The 19564-nt window shown below is 43.9% G+C and overlaps 1 protein-coding gene across 5 annotated transcripts in view; it reads left to right on the top strand.

Annotated features, from left to right (window-relative positions):
- Window positions 1-11735, top strand: part of RNF144B (ring finger protein 144B) — a 184220-nt gene extending 172485 nt beyond the window's left edge. For 4 of the 5 annotated variants that reach the window (XM_040460601.1, XM_040460602.1, XM_040460603.1 and 1 more), the window contains exons 5-8: window positions 642-846; window positions 3115-3259; window positions 6630-6719; window positions 7872-11735. In XM_040460601.1, the coding sequence (XP_040316535.1) occupies window positions 642-846; window positions 3115-3259; window positions 6630-6719; window positions 7872-8012 (581 nt within the window). In that variant the 3' untranslated portion in view covers window positions 8013-11735. The remainder of the gene's footprint in view (window positions 1-641; window positions 847-3114; window positions 3260-6629; window positions 6720-7871) is intronic. The other variant, XM_040460604.1, reaches the window with a different exon arrangement.
- Window positions 11736-19564: the final 7829 nt, after the last annotated feature.

The following is a 19564-nucleotide window of genomic DNA, read 5'->3' as shown; positions in this document are numbered from 1 at the left end:
ATGGTCTGTGAAAGTCCATACCTTTTGTTTTTGGAGCATGTGAGTCTTTTACAAATGTCTCTAGCATATGGCAGGGCAACGGAATATACAAACTGACAGGTAATCTGACTTTTTTGCTAAGCCACACCAGACAGATGCTGTTTGGTCCCTAAACTATTCGATTTCATTTCCCTCTAAGAAGCAGAAGAAACTTAACTACTTATTTCTCAGTGCCTGAAAGGACAAAATCCTTTGTGTATTTTTTTTTTTTTTCTTTTGCCTTGGTAGGCCCTTCAGGTCCAATTTTCCTCTAAGATGATACCCAAAATAACGATAGCAGGGACTTGAGATGTTTGCTTACTTTGAGTACTGAACGAACGGTGAGAAGTATTCCAAAAACAATTGCAGATTTTGGTTGGTGAGAACACTCCTTATCTATTCAGAAGGGCATTCCATTAGTACCTACTTTGAGAAATGCGGCAGGGCTGAGTGACCTTGTACGTTTGGATCCATTCTGAAGACCAGTGGTAGAAATCACTGCCCTTGATTTTACCAAGCTTCCATAGATGTTAGCCTATAACAGAGAAACGTGAAGGGGAGGAAAACCACAAGCCTGCGCGCAAGACAGGTAGACCATCACATTTTCTTTTTTTACACTCTAGAAGTTCACCTGGACCCCCACCGAACATGGTGTCCTGTCGCAGACTGTCAGACAGTGTGCCCTGTTGCATCAAGTGACCCGGGACAGCCCGTACTGGTGGAGTGTCCTTCTTGTCACCTGAAATTCTGCTCATGTTGCAAGGATGCTTGGCACGCAGAAGTCTCCTGTAGAGATAGTCAGCCTGTTGTCCTGCCGACAGAGCACGGGTAAGAAGGGAAATGGCCTTGGGGATTATTCACTGGTTTTCTCAGAAACCCCAAATATGTCTCTTGGCAAAGGAGTTATCTGGTGATGGAATGTAGAGATCAGTCACTTCCCTGCGGAGCTTCCCTGAGAAGCGTCTCAGAATTGGTAAGTTGTTAACAAACAATAACGAAAGAAGAATTTCTAAAGGCAATTTAGGTATTTACCCCTGGAGGATCTTCCAGCCACTGCTGAAATTAGAGCTTGTATAAATTTTGATTTCTCTTTAGGCAGGGAGGCACAGGGACCACTCACTGGTTTTCAGTAGGAAGTCACGGCTTGTCCACAGCCATTTGCCAAGGAGTGCTAGCCACCTGCTAGGGACAGACCTCATTCTTCTTGCTTGCAAAGTGGTGCTGGGATTATTTTCTTACCTGATTATGCTGCCAGCTTGTGAGGTGTGCCAGTCACGTCAAAGAGAGCACAGCAGTAGAAACAGCAGCCCTGCAGGGCAGTGCGGTACTCAATTCCTAGGTCCAAGAGGAAGAGAACTCATCTCTCGATACTTTATGCTCTGAAAAGATGGCACCAAGGTTCAGATTTTGTTACAACGAGCAGCAATTAAATCTGTACCTTTCAGTACTTTTTACGGCAGCAGAAGGGCCCAGAGTGAGAGACCTTTGTGCTTGATCCCTTGCTCTGCTCAAGGCTATGGCTGTTCTGCATCAGTGAGAACAGACGTACCAGTGTTAGGAGTCCAGTTGGCTTACTCACCCTGCACCCTCCGAGTGTGTAGAACGATTCTTCAGGAATAGCAACACTACCTGGCTATGATGCTGGGCTGGAATCTTAGACCAAACAAATCAAGAGGAAAAATAGATCTTCATGCACTTGGCAGGCGTGGACCTTCCTAGCCAGTACCTTCTGCATTTTCACTGCCATGGCAGTAAGGTCTGTGGGTGTCACAGGACAGTGCAAAGATCCCAGAGGAGAGAGGGGTTGAGATCTGACGTTGTCACTTGGTGCCTGTGTGACCTCATGTCAGTCACTCAGCCTCTATGAGTCTGTTTCTCTATTTGCAAAAAAAAGGGGGAGGGTAGGAATTAAAATAGTAACTGTCCCAGTGCTCTATAAGGTTATGGTGAGCACCAGCTCCGATCCTGGATCTAACAACACTGTGTGAACTTGATGTCTCCATGTGCTGGGTGCTGGTTTTAATAAATAGTGGCTGAAGTACAGCGCCGGGCTGAGGCTTCCCTAACCCTCCCACCTCAATTAGCTCCACTTATTTTCTGTGCCCCTTAAGGCTGTGAGCCTGTGTTGACCTATTCATCCATGTGGAGCAGGTCTCTTGAATGATATTGGGCATTTATTTTATTTTATTATTTTTTAAAGATTTTATTTTTTTAAAATAATCTCTTCACCCCGTGTGGGGCTCGAATTTACAACCCCAAGGTTAAGAGTTGCATGTTGTACCGACTAAGCCAGCCAGGCACCCCAGGTGTTTCTTTAAAGTATTGGTCACTGACTCCCTCAACCTCTGCCATTTGTTTGTCTGAACAGATCACTAGATAAGAGGTTTATCTGTGCCATCTCAGATCCTGAGCTTGTGTTTCTCTTGTATAGCGGGCTGCTTGCATTTCTTATTTAGACAGTGTGTGCTCGGGGAATGAAATACTCCAAGTAACGAGTTAAGCCAGGTGTGGAAAATACAATTATATAATTCACTTCAAGCCAAAGATAAATAAAGGTTCTCTTCTGTTTGGAGTTATCTGAATGACTAATAATCTGTGTCTCTCCAATTTTTACCCCCACCCTCTTCCATGGAAGTGAATTCAGCACGGATAAGGAAGGGTTCCCTACCTACCCATCAGGAGCCCCAGGAATTCAGTTGGTGACCATAAAGTGGAATCTAGAAAGGTGTTAGTTAACTATTTAATTTTTTTTTTTTAATTTTTTTTTTTTAACGTTTATTTATTTTTTTGGGACAGAGAGAGACAGAGCATGAACGGGGGAGGGGCAGAGAGAGAGGGAGACACAGAATCGGAAACAGGCTCCAGGCTCCGAGCCACCAGCCCAGAGCCCGACGCGGGGCTCGAGAGATCGTGACCTGGCTGAAGTCGGACGCTTAACCGACTGCGCCACTCAGGCGCCCCAACTATTTAATTCTTTACACTCAGCTCACTCTTCCCCGGCTCTGGTAGTCTACCCCCTTGTGGTTCTAGCTTTTAAGAAACTCAGGCAGCATTCTTGATCCACACCCTATAATTTCTCATCCATTTTGTTTCTAGGGCCCTCTTTGGGACAGACACAGAAGCCCCCATTAAGCAATGCCCTGTTTGTCGGGTTTATATCGAACGCAACGAAGGCTGTGCTCAGATGATGTGCAAGAATTGCAAGCACACGTTTTGCTGGTACTGTCTCCAGAACCTGGATGTAAGTTCCACTCGGAAGTCTTCTCACGTGGTCTTTCTGTATCGGTGTGACCACCGGGACCCTACCGCCTTTCCTTTGGAAACGATGAGCCTCTGTTTGTCCTGTAAAAGACATTTACTGTTCTTAGTGATACTCTCCACTTCAGATGTCTATAAAATCTCTGATTACCTTCACTGTGTCACCTCAACCTTAAAGGCAAGCAAGCTTTTTTGTTTTGTTTTGTTTTAGGGACATTTCCTGTTTTGGGAGCACCGTCTCCTCTTGTTCCAAAAAGAATCATCCGTGTGTTCATTTTACATTGCTGTTGTAACAAATCACCACGAACACAGCGGCTTAAGCAACACAGATTTATTATCTTTACTTCTGGACATCTGACATGGGTCTCACTGGATTAAAATCACAGGGTCTTTAGGGCTGCAATCCTTTCTGGATTCGAGGGAAGAATCCATTTCTTTGCTTTTTCCACTGTCTAGAGCCTGCCTGCGTTCGTTGGCCTGTGGCCCCTTTCCCCGTCTTCAAAGCCAGCCACATCCCATCTGTCCGACCCTTCTTCCAATTCACGGCTCCCTCTGACCACAGCTGGGGAAGCTTCTCTGCCCTTCCAGGCCCTGTGATTAGGTTGGCCACATCTGGGTGACGCAGACTACACTCCCCCACGAAGGTCGTAATGTAATCACATCCGTACAGTCCCTTTTGCCATGTAAGGGCAACATATTCTCAAATTCTGCGGATTAGGCCACGGGCGTCTGTAGGGGAGCCGCCATTCTGCCTACTGTACTTTGGTTGTCTTCTTCTTTCTGAATTTAAAGAAAAAGGCCACTCAAATCCATGAGATGTCTTCAATAACCACTTCATTCACTGCCATGACAGCAGTTTTGCTATTGTTTTGTTAGGGTTGCCTTCCCAGACACAGGGGTCTGCCCCCCTCACTCTGTCCCCTCACCATTCATGAAGCACGTCTTGCCCAATTCGAGTACAGCTCATTCAGTCCCGGGCCAAGGCTAATGGTAACCCCAGAGGTAGAAGGTGATGTGAAGGCTGGATGAGCAGATCTTGCTTCAGTTCTAGCGTTTACTCTAGCACATGTGAGCTACCCCAGATAGGAAGAGATATTCACTGTTTTGGCAATCCAGATGAAGAAGATGCATCCATATCCATGTGAGCCTCTGTCATGTTGGTGAGGGGCAGGGACCTTCTTTTCTCAACTTCTCATTTCGTTGGCTTAGTTTGCTTCAATTCGATCAGCAGTTAGTGTGGGGCTTTAGTGTCACGCACACCCAGCGAGTCCGTGTGCAGTGAATACGGGATGCGTTCCGCCCCCCACATGCCTGGGTTTTAACTGAAAACTAGATAGGTTGTTTCAGACGACATCTGTAAGAATTTTAATCAGCCCGATCTCAGTGTTTCAAGCAGAGGTATAAATTGGGGAAAAGAAAATTGACATTTTAGACTTCAGAAGCTCAGTAGCTCAGGTTGAAAGAAATGTTTCCACTTAAAAAAGAATTCTATTATAACCCCCCGAATTACAATTAAGGGTGGTATTTGAGAGCTGTCATGATTCCAAACGTGAGATGTTCTGAGTGAGGTTCTCACTGACTGCACAGCCCTCATGTTGTACAGAGGGAAGAAATCTTCTCTGTTTTCCTTCAGGTTTAACCAGAATATTAATTGGGTTCATAGCCACAAGGAGGCTGAGCCCATGAGGTTCTTTTTAAGCGGCAAGAATGTAAGGGAATAAATATGTGTGCCAGATCTGTCCATCCTTTGGCTGGAATATGTCTGGGGTATGGCGTTGCAAAAAACACACTGTTCTGTTACTTGGACTGTTCTGACGCTCGAGATGAAATGGTACAGATGTTAAAAGGCTGGATACACAGGCTTCAAATACTGAAGCATCTTTTTCTGGTCATTGTTTCTTGAGATCCCATTTTCTCGGGTTTAGCCAGGGGCATTGGCCTGTTGGTAATGACGTTTTCCCCTCGACAAGTGTTCTGTGTCTGATGGTGGTGTTGATCTTTGTTTGTGGGAAAGTTTCAGAGCAGTGGGTCTGGGAGCAGGATGGTTGTCCGAGAGCCAAGCGTGAGACAGACAGCCACCCAGCGTGGTTTTGAGCTTTACTGGGGTGTTGCGTTTGCTCCTGCCTTCGTCCCCATCCCTGCTGTCTTCAGAGGACGAGGTGTTCTTCATCTTGTGCTGTGGGTACCTCAGAGACCTGTCCCCTTCTGTTACCTCTTCTCTCTCTTGTGACTTCAACTTCCACTAACATCACATATGCAGCTGTGTCCCCTTTGAAAACGAATCACACTTTTCTCAAACCTATGTGTCTCCCATACTCCCATTCTCCCCCAGCCTCCTCTTTGAGCCAGGCCTCAAAACAACATAGTCACCTCTTGTTGTTGACGCTGACTTACCTCCGGGCATTGAAGTACACTCAGCTTGCCACATTGTCACTCCCCAGCTGTATTTTTCTAAGGCCTCGAGTGAAATGCAAGGGATATTTCAGTCCTCATCCTACCTAAACTGTCTGTTTCAGTGATGACACCTCGTCTGGCTTCCCTTCTGCATTTCTGGCCACTTCTCCGTTTCCTTCCCAGGCTCCCCTTGACCCATCCTTTGTGACCCAAATGTTTGTGACCAACATCCTCTTTGCTCTCCAGTCTACACTCTCTCCCGGGTGATCTCATCTACTTCTGTGTTGTTTCCTGCCCCTCCCCCCAACATCTGCCAGTACCTAAGGCCTTCCCCCAAAGTTCAGATCTGTGGAATCAGCTGCCTTTTGGACAGTACCACTTGGATGGCTCAAGTGTCTCTCAAGTTCAGCCTGTCCAAACCGTAGCCGTCATCGTCCCAACAAAGTTCATCTCTCCGTTGTCATTTCTGTTGGCCAGGCTCCTGCTTCTCCCCAGTGCCTTTCCCCTCACCTGTGATTTCTTCTCCTTCTTCCCCCACCTGGTTAGTTACCTTCTCAGTATCTCATGCCTGCATTTCCCACCTCAGCTGCTGGCATTTTTCCTCGCCTGCTCTACTGTGGCCGCCTTCCAGCCGAGGAAGACTGTCCTTCGTTCCATATCGTACCTGCTCTAGAGCTGCCTTTCAAAGAGGATTGGTCAGGACACGGAGCCTTTCAAGACTCAGTCAAGAGTCTCGTTGATTACAATCTCTTTTCACTCAGTGCTTTGTAAAAGTACCGAGATACATCGTAAAGATCGCGGCCTCGGGATTCGGGGAGGCTGTTCATCAGTATCGCCCGAAAGAGCGTTTGCTTCCACCAAGCAAAATATGGTTTGCGTTTGTTAGATCCAGTGTGGTTAGTATTTGTCTCTCAATTCAAAACAGCGTGTTTGCTGAGACCTCTCTCCTTGTTTTTCAGAATGACATTTTCCTCAGGCATTATGACAAAGGGCCGTGTAGGAATAAGCTTGGCCACTCGAGAGCCTCAGTGATGTGGAACCGAACACAGGTACCTTGACCCTTAAGGAAGCACGAGATACACTGGACTTGGGAGGGCTTAGAAAGCCCACCTGTTCTTCCTCCCCACCCTATTGTCTGCTTACACATCCATCCCTGGAGGTTCTGGGGAGCCCCTGAGCAGGGCCAGGGAAAGGGAATGCAGCAAGTGCCTGAAGTTCATGAGCATGACCCCCTTGCAGATAAGTGGAGGGGCAGGGCCCGGAGCAGCTGGGTAATTAACAGCCACCTGCAGAACGAAGGCAGGTCTTCTTTCCTCCCGAAAAAATGGTAGAACGACTTTCCTAAAACCCTCTAAGTCCTACTTTCTATAAAAGGCGGTGCTCTAAAATCCCATGAGCCGCTGCTGGGGCTTAAATCCCTCTGTACCTGCCATTGTGTTTCCGTGGCAGGTTCAAAGGAAGTCCTGGTTTATTTTTAATAGCGTTTCATATTCATTAAAGGCTGTGTTCCTTTTAAAGGTGCCAGTGTTAATAGCCTAGCAATCATTGTTAATATCCCTATGAGACTATTAGGAAACTCAGGGAGAGAGCCAGGGTGCCAAAAGCAACAGTTTGGGGTCACACAGAGCTTTTGCTCAAGTTAATGTCTGTTTTGTTCCCTCCCCTCCGATCTAGTTCTTGCCGCCTCCCTGGTTAGTATCCAGTTCAGATCATGCAGGCCCTGGGCTACAAGGTCCTATGATTGGTAACTGTTTTGCGTGCCTGAGGTGGTGTCTTAGTTCAGGCTCTAGAATAAATTATCATAAACTGGGTGGCTGAAAAAAAATAGAAACGTATTTCTCTCTGTTCTGGAGACTCGAGGCGCCTTTATGGTTGGGTTCTGGTGAGGACCCTCTCTCTTCCTGGTCTGTAGATGGCCTTCCTCTCACTGTGTCCTCACATGGCAGAGAGTGGCGAGAATGGAAGCAAGCTCTCTAATATCTTTTTTTTAGGGCACTAATCTCACCGTGAGGGCTCCACCCTCGTGTCCTAATTACCTCCCAACCACCCTCCTTTCCGGATTCCATTGTATTGGAGATTAGGGTTTCAACATATGAATTCTGGGGCTGAGGGGGAAACACACATTCCGTCTTTAGCGGATGGTACAGTAGACATACAGGAAGATTTGACTGCTGAAGTAGCCTTTTCTTCCACATTTCCAGGTGGTGGGGATTCTGGTGGGATTGGGCATCATCGCCTTGGTGACTTCACCCCTGCTGCTCCTGGCCTCCCCCTGCATCATCTGTTGTGTCTGCAAGTCCTGTCGGGGCAAGAAGAAAAAGCACAGCCCATCCACAACCTAGAGGTCTCTCCTCACGTCCACGTGCCACAGATGTCTGGGGTTCTAATGAGAAGCACAGTGAGAAAGCCCCACTTAGCGCACCTGCCTCCTCCTTGCCAACCTTTGAAAGTGCCTGTGTCCAGACTTTGAACTTGCCTTTGGCACCAAGGCCCAGCCCTGATGCACGTGTTCCCGTGTGAAGAGAACCGGGCTGTGCGGTCTAGGCTGTGTCTGTGGAGCATGTCGGGAAGCTTTGGGGTTGCTGAGAAGGAATGGGTTGCTAACCCATCATCATTTTACCCCCCCAGAGGATCCCACCGGACTGTTTAACTGATGGCCAGATTCAAGGAGCCCGAGTGAACCTGTAGTGTAATAAATGTGTTGTCGCGGTTGGCCACACACATCACAACTGAGCACCAGCGTCCGTCCTGTGTCGATTTGACCACCAGTAGATACGCGGGAGAGACCCCCCTGGGGGAGGGAAAGAATAACACCGTTTAAAAGGAGATTGTTGTAAGAGCTGCAAAGCAGGCTGCTTAGCTCAGGAGTGGGTACTTGGCTTTGGCCTCGGCCAGCCACCGGGTGTGCTGTTGCGGGCATTCCCACGGTGACTTGGCAGAAACACAATGGGTTTCTCCTTGTGTGATCTCAGCTTCCAGCACAAAACTGCTGTGCAGAGGGAGGTGTCTTTTCCCAGTGCGAGGGCTACAGCCTGTAAAACAACGTGGTCTGATGGAGCGGCTCTCCCTGGGCAAGTGCAGCTTGGCGAAGGTGATAGACTCTCCTCCAGCCAGCAGCTGTGGTCTGCAGGATTGTCTGATGTGAAATACGGGTCAAGGGGCAGAGGTTCAAATCCTTCACCGTAGATAACAGAGACCTTTCCTGAGCCCTGCGTTCTTGCGCCCAGCACATTTAGGACTGGACCTGAAAGTCCATAGCAAGAGTGACTATCCAAGTCCCATGTGTACATCTAGAAATCCATATAATTTGCCACCTACCTAGACCCTCCGTCCACTGGGCACGTGCGAGTATTTCCCGTGGTACACACAAAACAAATGTTTCCTCAAAGCCATTTTGTCTTTCCTTCTGGGACTAATACACTTTATTAGAAATCAACCTAATGATTTTTTTTTTTTTTTTTTTGCATATTACATGTGTAAACTTTGGTTGCAAGTTCCTAACTTAACAAAAGGTATAGACTCATAAACCCAACTCTTTTAAAACAACCCTAGCACGGTGTCCTGTCATGTCAGTGTGTAAAAACACTGATAATCAAGCTAGTTACCTATTTTCAAACGCAGTGCAAGCAGCTCTCAACAAAGTTTAATATTGCTCTTGGAAGCCTCTGTTAGGGCAAGCCAGATACTTCCTGTGTGTACAAGGCACTGATCAAACAACAAAAAATGTAAGAAAGAAACTGTAACTGCTTTACGTATCATAAATAGTTTAGGTTGGTATAGCCCCATTGCGACTTAGTTTTCCCGTCATCCGTTAGTCAGATTTTTGAATACACGGGTTTTGAAAAGACAATAACTTTTTCTCCAATGACAGGATGTCATAATTGCCATTAGCAACGTAGTCTGGTGCTTTGTGGGAACATGTAAAGTGCTCCTAGAGAGCTGTCCTTGGAACGAGGGACAGTGCCTTGGGACTGTCTGGACCTATGATGTTTTCCCGAGGTAACTGGGTAACTAGGTTGTTAAATTGCTGCTATCCTGGACCTATTATTAAGGAACGATGCTTTGCCTGTGTAATGGAATGTGTCCTAAGTGGGGATGTGTATATTTAAGGAACTTTGGTTCCCACATACATGTTGATACCTGATATATGTGTAGTTCATCCCTACGTCGTGTACACTTTTATTTACCATTTGTACAGAACATAGATGTGGACTTTCGGAAAACTTTCGAATGGCACCCAACCCAAAGCATTTTTAATCATTTTTATTTGGAAACTTCTCAATGTTAAGCGTCTTTCTTTTCCTTTGAAACTCTGAACATGGCAGAACAAGAATACTCTCTTCGATCAATGTATTCCCTATTAGTATAAATAGAAGTGTACATATATTTGAGTGATTTGCTTTGTCTTAACACTGCCTCATTGTAGCACAGGGCATTTATAACTGCTCAGGGGATCACGGGAACTCAGCTGAAAATGAATTTTTGTATCAAGAGTGTCAGGAGTGGCAGTTTACCCTGGCATGAGCGAACTCTTGAAGCTTCTATTCCGCAAAGAATCTCTAAAACAGGGGCTGATTTCAAGGAACCTAAAATCCTGTGTTATCAGAGGCGGAACTCCTGAATTTGGAGTTAAAGGTAGGAGAGAACATCCATACTGTTGCCTTGGCAAAATTGAAGGAACTTGTTTTCTCACAGAGATACTGTAACAGAAGCAGCTCCTTTTTTTTTTTTTTTTTTTTTTAAATACAAGATAGGGTGTGGGGGGTTGCTTTTTTGAAACAGATTTCAAACAACTGGATTTAAGTTTTTAAATGTTGAAAAGTGCCTGGAAAGTAGTGACTTCCTCCTTAAATAGCTACACGAATAGGCCTGTGTAAGACTGTCAGAATCAACAGGAATAGGTTGGTAGGTTAAACCCAGATACATCGCCGGTGCCTCAAAGGGTGAGTAGCAAGCCAGTCTAGAAACTTTGTTTACAAAGGAGGGAACTGACAACTTAGATAAAGAGACTGATGTTTTTGTTTGGCATAACTGGCCAGTGAGACAGTTTAACCTGTCTCCTTCCTCTGTCCATCAGCTCTGTCTTCCAGGGATTCTCTTTCCAGACTAGGAAGAGATATGGGTCTACGTAACAATGTTTGGACATTGTGGCAAAAATTCTTGTGTTTGGAGTAGTGTAGTTTTTTTGAAATAGGATAAAAACTCCTTCACCCAGTTATAATCTGGATGTAATAACTCCCCATCCGGAAACGCTAGCAGGTGTAAGGGGACAACTAGCTGTTGCCCCTTCTGGGAAGTTTTTTCTTACCCGGTAGGGAGGTGAGGGGGAAAGCCACAGGGAAGCAAATTTTAGAATCCTAGGCATTCTGTTTGTTCACACAATGGGTGTTAGCTCTGGACTTGAAATCTCTATATAGATAAAGAGGCCTTTGAAAAACAAATAATTCACAGTGTGAATTTTCTTGTAGCCTGCATCATGAAAATTTTGCCTATCCAGATTTGCAAAACGTACATGTTTATTTGAATGTAAATCACTGTTTCTTGAAACCCCAAATTGTCTCTTAAAACTTATTCAAAATCTAAATGCGTCTTATTTTACCCTTCTCTACACAGTGCTTGACTTTTGTGTTCGTGAATGGATGCCTTTATGTATATAGACCCATGTATATATGTGCAGCTCTGAAGATAATTTCATAATGCCTTAGATGAATGACATTTTATAAAGCTGTCAAGTTGATACCTATAGACTATTACATCTCATGTTGATTCACGATCCAGAAAGTTTTGTTATGTATTTAAGAAATTGCTGTTGTATTATATTTTTCCGATTATTTGAGAGGAAAATAGCCGTTTCAGTCTCTGTTGCCCCAATAAACGTGGAGCAAGAAAGCAAGTGGTTAACCTTTGTTGTACCGCACGTTTCTAGACACGTTTGATTTTATCCTCCAGGAACCACCAAGCACTATTAAATCCTAGGTTCTGAATTTACAAAAACCACCCAAATCTGTTATACCATTCATGGAAATAAGTCTTGCTACCTTGTTTCTTAAAAGAAACGAGAAGTATAATGCCTTCACTCGTTGCAGACGTTTTTGTTGTATGTGCGATATCCCACACCGTCACTGCATGGGCATTGGTAATTATCCAGAGAAACAACCAATAATTTAGGGCTTTGGTCATTCTAATGAATGCTGCCAGGGATCAAAGTTCTATAAAATGATGGTTGGACTGCCTGCTCTCTGTGGTCCGCTCTCACCTTTCACAAGTCTGTTGGAGGAATGTATCTCCTCGTTATGAATTTTAAAGGATTTACATTAGCGTTAAGTTAAGGTCATTTCCATTTGATTAGTATTCAAGGCAGGACTCACCAAAGGTTGAGTGCTGAAAGTTGGTTAACAACTAGAACTTGTGTTTATGCAAAACCGAAAGCTCACATTCCTGTCTCCTGGGGTTGATGCCTTTCTATTGAACATTGGTTCAATGGTTGTGATTGGATACCTGAGTATAAAGACTTAGGACTGACTTACAATTCAAATTTCACTTTGTAATCATTCACTTTTGAGGAAATCAGTAAGATCATATTAAAAGATTTTTGGGTTATGGTTTCTTTGTTTCCTTAATCATTTCCTAAAATGTCGACATTACTTCATTTTTAAAGTGTCATTGTTTGCTAAACTTGAATTTGTATCCCCAAAGAATTATTGAATGAACCACTTTATACAGCGGTGATTTTAATCAGTGCCCAACCAGCAAACTCATTGCCATGTAAATTATAAGCCTAGTGAATCTGAAGGAGAATTACAATTAGGTTTTTCTGTAATTCGATTATTTTCATTTGTAAGATAATAAATTTATTTTTTTAGACCCCAAAGATGGCATCCAACTCTACATTATGAGCAAGAAATGAATTTCTTCAAATAATTCAATAGCAATTATAATACGATATAGATAGATACATTTTTTACATGTTCCTTAAAGGACTTTTGAAAACAATCCTATGAGATAAATGGAGTAGATATTAGATCCATTTCATCAAGGAAGCAGTGGTTTTATGTTCATGTCTGGTCAAGGGCCACACTACTGATGAGCGGCAGCCAGAAAATGAACGTAAGACTCCCTTGAGATACTTTTGTGCTTTCATTAGTTGGTAATTCTGAGCTTGCCTTCACTCCTGGATCTGTGAGTACCAAGAGAATGAACTGCACCCTCAATTACCTGCCTCTGGAGGTATATGTAAGAGAATTATTTATTAGTTCAAGTAATCACTTAGAGCTTGTGTTTTGGTGTGTCTGACAGCCTGCCTGGGGCAGGTGGCCACCCCTGAGACCAACCCCAGTCACTCCCTGGGGTTTGTGTATCTTGCTAACGTTGGAACTAGAATCACAGGTGGGTCTGTGTACTTACCTCAGATGCCAAAATGTTTGGCTCTTCTCCACAATAGAAAGTATCGTCTCACGGTTTCCTTTAATATTTACAATCAACACCCAACATGGTTGTTATTTCAAATCCAAATTTTTCCCTTTTAACATTACCAGCTTAGGGGCATCTGGGTGGCTCAATTGGTTAAGCATCTGACTCTTGATTTCAACTCAGGTTATGATCTCATGGTTCTTGAGATCAAGCCCCGCATCTGGCTCTTGCTGGCAGCATGGAGGCTCCTTGGGATTCTCTCTCCCTCTCTCTCTCTCTCTGCCCCTCCGCTGCTCTCTCTTTTTCAAAATAAACAAACTTTAACATTGACAGCTTGTGCTATAATGTGTATTTGTGACTTATTAAATCAATCAATTGGCAGTTTTAAAAATGAGAAATGGGGCTCTAAATGATGAACTTATTGACTGAATTTCTGATGTGTCTAAAGTTGTGCTTTGTGGGGCGCCTGGGTGGCGCAGTCGGTTAAGCGTCCGACTTCAGCCAGGTCACGATCTCACGGTCCGTGAGTTCGAGCCCCGCGTCAGGCTCTGGGCTGATGGCTCAGAGCCTGGAGCCTGTTTCCGATTCTGTCTCCCTCTCTCTCTGCCCCTCCCCCGTTCATGCTCTGTCTCTCTCTGTCCCAAAAATAAATAAACGTTGAAAAAAAATTAAAAAAAAAATAAAGTTGTGCTTTGAATTCCATTTTCTGTCTTTATGTTTTTGAATTTTATCAGTATAATTTTATCAGCTTTCCTTTTTTTTTTTTTTTTTTTGTATATTGAAAGTAGAATTCAGGCTTTAGGTGAGAAAGGAATTAAGTCTAATGTTCACCATTTGTAGTTCCCTAATGATCTGGTGTGATTGGAGGGGCAGATTTTCTTTTTGGAGACTACTGATTATTGATCAGTCTGGACTTATTTTTGTGAGGCCAGCCCATTTGTTTAACTAAAAGCAAACAAGTCCAGAAATCCACACACTGCCCTGCATGTTGTGTGTCGCGAATTCCAGCCTGGCCCTGGGACTTTGGTACCACAAGGGCACATGAATGGAGAGTTAGGAGAGGGTTGGCAAATCTGATGTCACCCTGGGCACAGAACAAGCAGGTGGTGTCCTCTCTTCTCCCTGCCCTCTGCCGGTCCAGACAGTGTGGGCTTAGGCGACAGATACCCAGCTTGCAAGAAGATGACTGCAGTTCTAGGCGTCCCTTTGCTCTGGATCGTGGTGTGGTCCGGGGCCAACCATTTATCTACAACGTCATGTCATGTCATGGCTCAGGCATAGAGGGTCGGATGAGATCATGAATGTCAGAGGGACCATTGTTTTTTAGGAGGTGAGTGGAGGGGAGCCATTGCACTGTGTGTGTTATGGCTGTGAGTGTGGGTGACGAGTTTGCGACCAGACACTGTTCCCAAAGGAGAAGACGGGGGCTAATTCATTTCAAGCTTGTGAGTACGTGTTGAGGGAGGAATGGTCTCCTCAGAAAAAAGATGGTCTTTCTAGATTAAAAAAATTCCTTTATGTTGGGGTGCCTGGGTGGCTCAGTCGGTTGAGTGTCCAACTCTTCGGCTCAGGTCATGATCTCATGGTTCATGAGATCGAGCCCCACATTGGGCTCTGTGCTGACAGCACAGAGCCTTCTTGGGATTTTCTCTCTCCTCTCTCTCTGCCCCTCCCCCGCATTCTCTCAAAATAAACAAAAAATGTTAAAAAAATTCCTTTATGTTGCTTTTTCACAAATATTTCACAAACATTTATCTATTTGTATGCTCAATTAAAATGGAGGCTATGTGAAGAGAGGCAGAATTCATATCGACACAATAATTTTTGGCCGAGGGGGGTTACTGTAAAAACTCACATTTACACAATGCCACATGGTATGTAAAGTACTTTATTTATTTTTTTAAGTTTGTTTATTTTTGAGACAGAGTCGGCAGAGGAGGTGCAGAGAGAGATGAAGAGAGAGAATCCCAAGCAGGCTCTGCACTGTCAGCACAGAGCCTGATGCGGGGCTTGAACTCACAAGTCGGGAGATCATGACCTGAGCTGAAACCAAGAGTCAGACGCTTAACCGACTGACCCCCAGGTGCCCCTGCAAAGTACTTTCAAACACATTCTCTTCTGCTCTTTATACTACTCTGGCAAGTACATATTACTTTGGCCCTCCCCCAGGTGACAGATTGGAGGTGAGATTCAGAGTCTAGATGATATAGCACAAGGTCATACGTACAATGGGTTAGTGGCAAAGTTAGAAACATCTTTCATGAGCCAGCCCAGAACCTCTTAGACTTATTTTAATTTTTTTTAAGCGTCTTGAAAGAACACAATAATTAACCTCAGCTTCTGTACACCGGAAGTTTGTCATGATGTGGCTGGTCTCTCTGCTCAGCAACTGGCTGGACTAAAGATCAAGGTATTGGCTGTGTATGTCGTCATTTGGGGCCCGGAGTTCTTTTCCAAGCTCACTGATGGTTGGCAGAACTCAGTTCTTTCTCATGTCTTCCTCGTGGTCCCGTGTACCTTCCAGCCATGTTGAGTGGTCAGAAGTTCAGAAATAGCAGAAGAAAACCAGTGAGTCGCCAAAATAGTAACTACTAAAAGTTTGTTGAGCGCACACCAAAAAGTTTGCAAACCGGGGCACTCGCTGAAACCAAAGCACGGAATGAGGTTATACTGCTGTAAAGCAGCTTTTGGGTGAGAGGGCAGTTACGAATCTTCACAGAGATTGGTTCTCATCTTAGAATTTCTTTACATGAAAATGAATTGGTCAGTGGTTGCCTCATACCAACCTCGGGAGGTAGTTCAAGTTTGCATGTAATTTTCAGAGGTATAGGCAAGAAATGACTCAGGTCAAGTTAGTCTTGCAAAATAAGCTAAATTAAGCTTTGTCTGAATGACTAAACTGGTTTTAAACTGCAATTCAGGGAACTTTCAAGACTGGTCTCTCTTTTTTTATTTTAACAATTCCCCCTGTTGGTCATTCTCTCAGCACGGTGTTAGTCCCTGTTAGCACTGTTGATGTGGTCAGGCTGAAGAATCACACATTCAATGTTTTCATCCAGTTGAGTTGTCAGGCCAAGGGACCACGTAGTCAACATCACCAATTTTGTCCTTATTGTTGATTTCATCCAGTTGTCTGATCCGGACAGATCCAGTTGGCACATGAGTGGCTGTTGACGGATGTTTAAAGCTCTAGAGGGGCACCTAGGTGGCTCAGTTGGTAAAGCATCGACTTCGGCTCAGGTCATGATCTCACGGTCTGTGAGTTCAAGCCCCGCGTTGGGCTCTGTACTGTCGGCTCAGAGCCTGGAGCCTGCTTCGGATTCTGTGTCTCCCTCTCTCTCTGCCCTTCCCTGCTCACACTCTGTCTCTCTCTCTCAAAAATAAATAAAAAACAATGGGGCGCCTGGGTGGCGCAGTCGGTTAAGCGTCGGACTTCAGCCAGGTCACGATCTCGCGGTCCGTGAGTTCGAGCCCCGTGTCGGGCTCTGGGCTGATGGCTCGGAGCCTGGAGCCTGTTTCCGATTCTGTGTCTCCCTCTCTCTGTCTGCCCCTCCCCTGTTCATGCTCTGTCTCCCTCTGTCCCAAAAATAAATAAAAACGTTGAAAAAAAAATTAAAAAAAAATAAATAAAAAACATTAATTAAAAAAAAATTAAAGCTCTAGGGAATACATACCACACTGGAAAGGTTGATATGATGTCTATAAAAAGGATAATAGTCAAGGATTGAAAAATTCTCCAGAGCAGAGATTCCCAGGAGCCAAGATTTAGCCAATTAAATAACTCAAATGGCTTGTAATTTTTCAACTTACTTACATAGGCACAACATGATGTATTAGCAATCAAATATCCTCATGATTACTTAGGACAGGATAAACATGAGGATGTTTTATTTCAGGAGGTGGTATCGCTGGTAGCCCCCCTCCCCCCAGGCTCCTAGATGTGAGCAATCAGGTAATTTAAGGAGAGACATTTCTATGGGAATAAAAGGTAAACAAAGGTTAATGGTTAAAGCAAATTATAAAATTGATTTCTGAGTTTGGAGAGCGACCCATTGAGAAGATTTCTGGATATTGGATTCTAAGTATCTTCAGATGGAGTGAAGGCAGGCAGTGGTGATCTGTCAGATTTTCAGGATTGCAATGTGAATGTTTCTGATCATTTTTCTGAGTGGCCACATTGCAACAGGCATGAAGTCTGCCCATAAGCTGTTGTGGTGATTTTCTCTGAAGTTTCTTTCAAATAGTCCAGCTTTAGCTTCTCTGGTTTCAGGGAAAGGGCAATTTTAATTCCATAGTATTTCCAAGTCAAAAGAGTGGGAGAAAATTGGATATGTTAAGTTTTGGAAAGTTCTAGCTAAATGTTGAGGGAAAGTGGGGGAATTCAGAATTCAGCCCTGTTTACAGGTAAGAAAACCTCAAAGACAATGAGCAACTTCGAATCTGATATCCATAAAGGTGTATTACTGAAACATAATTTTTCTCTTTGTACGCATCCTTGTTTTCATCAAAGATAACCACAGTAAGTCCTCCTTGTCTGCAAATTAAGTCTAGTTTCAGTAAACTGGTCCTGGTTATTTTTATTTTTTAAAATATTTTTAAAGGTTTATTCATTTTTCAGAGACAGAGACAAAGCGTGAGATGGGGAGAGGCAGAGAGAGAGGGAGACACAGAATCCAAAGCAGGCTCCAGGCTCTGAGCTGTCAGCACAGAGCCCGACGCGGGGCTCAAACCCACGAATCGTGAGATCATGACCTGAGCTGAAGTCGGATGCCCAACTGACTGAGCCACCCAGGTGCCTATTGTTTTTATTTTTATTTATATAATAAATTGTGTCATGAAAATAAGAATATCTAGTAAGAGTTTCTGAATTCTTCATGGATCAAGTAGGGAGAAAGAGATAAACATTTCAACCTTTGTTGCAAAGATACGCTTTACCAAATTGCTCTAAGTTCCAGAGAGCTTAAAAGAGAGGAGAAAACGGGTCCTTTAAATCTGTAAAACAGGGGCACCTGGGTGGCTCAGACAGTTGAGTGACTGATTTCTGCTCAGGTTTTGATCCCAGGGTTGTGGGATTGAGTCCTGTAGCAGGCACTGTGCTGAGCACGTAGTCTGCTTAAGATTCTCTCTCTCCCTCTCTCTCTCTTTCGGCCCTTCCCCTGCTGATGTGCACACTCACGAGTTCTCACTCTCTAAAATAAGAAAGCAAAGGGGCGCCTGGGTGGCTCAGTCGGTTAAGCGGCCGACTTCGGCTCAGGTCATGATCTCGCGGTCTGTGAGTTCAAGCCCCGCGTCGGGCTCTGTGCTGACAGCTCGGAGCCTGGAGCCTGTTTCCGATTCTGTGTCTCCCTCTCTCTGACCCTCCCCCGTTCATGCTCTGTCTCTCTCTGTCTCAAAAATAAATAAACATTAAAAAAAAATTAAATAAGAAAGTAAAATAAATCTGGAAAACAAGCCATTAAAGAACTGGCGATGTTTTAAGTAAAATCCTAAAAAAGTTATAACCATCTTCCTCAGTTTATTCTGTCTCCTGTAATCATTCTTGTGTTGCTTCATTTTGGGTTAGCAGCTTTATGAATCGGTTTTCCATCAGAGTTTTAGAAATTCTTACCCAGTTTGGTATTCTGATCTTCAAGTTATCAAAATCCTGCCCTTTAGAGTACTTTTCAGGGTCTTTTCCATGAATCTCTTTGAAGACTCATACTTTTGTTTTTAGCTCATTGTATATGCTCTCAGAGAAGAATCAAGAGTAAAACAATAACTATAAGTAAATGACAGAAGGACTTAAAAATGGCCACGGTTAAAGATCTAATGAGAGTTCAGTATAAGGCAGTTGTTTGGTTGTTTCTGTGACATACATCTTAACATTATGACTGATAATATTATACCAGGACATATCAGATTTTTAGGAATTTCATACAAACACCCCCTACAGAAAGTTTAGCATCACTTCTTATTTCCTATCAAATTTAACATGTACAAAAAATTACGTAGCTGCAATAAAAATTTTTTAGCTCTTTTAATAGAGAAGACTCCATTTTCCTAAGTAATCAAAGACCTGACAAAGACAGAACACAGAATCTTGGCTTTCTAGCAGATGACATTAAAGGTAAAGAAAAACTTTGTGAGGCATCTGGGTGGCTCAGTCTAATGTTAAGCATCTGATTTGGCTCAGGTCATGATCTCACTGTTCATGGGTTCGAGCCTTGCACCAGGCTCTGGGCTGACAGCTCAGAGCCTGGATCCTGCTTCAGATTTTGTGTGTGCCTCTCTCTCTGATCCTCCCCTGCTCATGCTCTGTCTCTCTCTGTCTCTCAATAATAAATAAATGTTAAAAAATTTTTTTATTAAAAAAAAGAAAAAACTTTGTTTATAATTTCTTATTAAGAGAAGACCAATAATCTAAGAAAATTTTGTCCTTTTAACAGAGAGAAAACCAAATTCTTTTTTTTTTTTTTTATAAATTTTTTTTTCAACGTTTATTTAT

Source organism: Herpailurus yagouaroundi, unplaced genomic scaffold (assembly GCF_014898765.1).
Source record: "Herpailurus yagouaroundi ecotype Mexico unplaced genomic scaffold, PumYag 250, whole genome shotgun sequence".
Taxonomy (NCBI): Eukaryota; Metazoa; Chordata; class Mammalia; order Carnivora; family Felidae; genus Herpailurus; species Herpailurus yagouaroundi.
The sequence above is the reverse complement of the archived record's forward strand: the minus strand, read 5'-3'. Positions and strand labels throughout refer to the sequence as shown.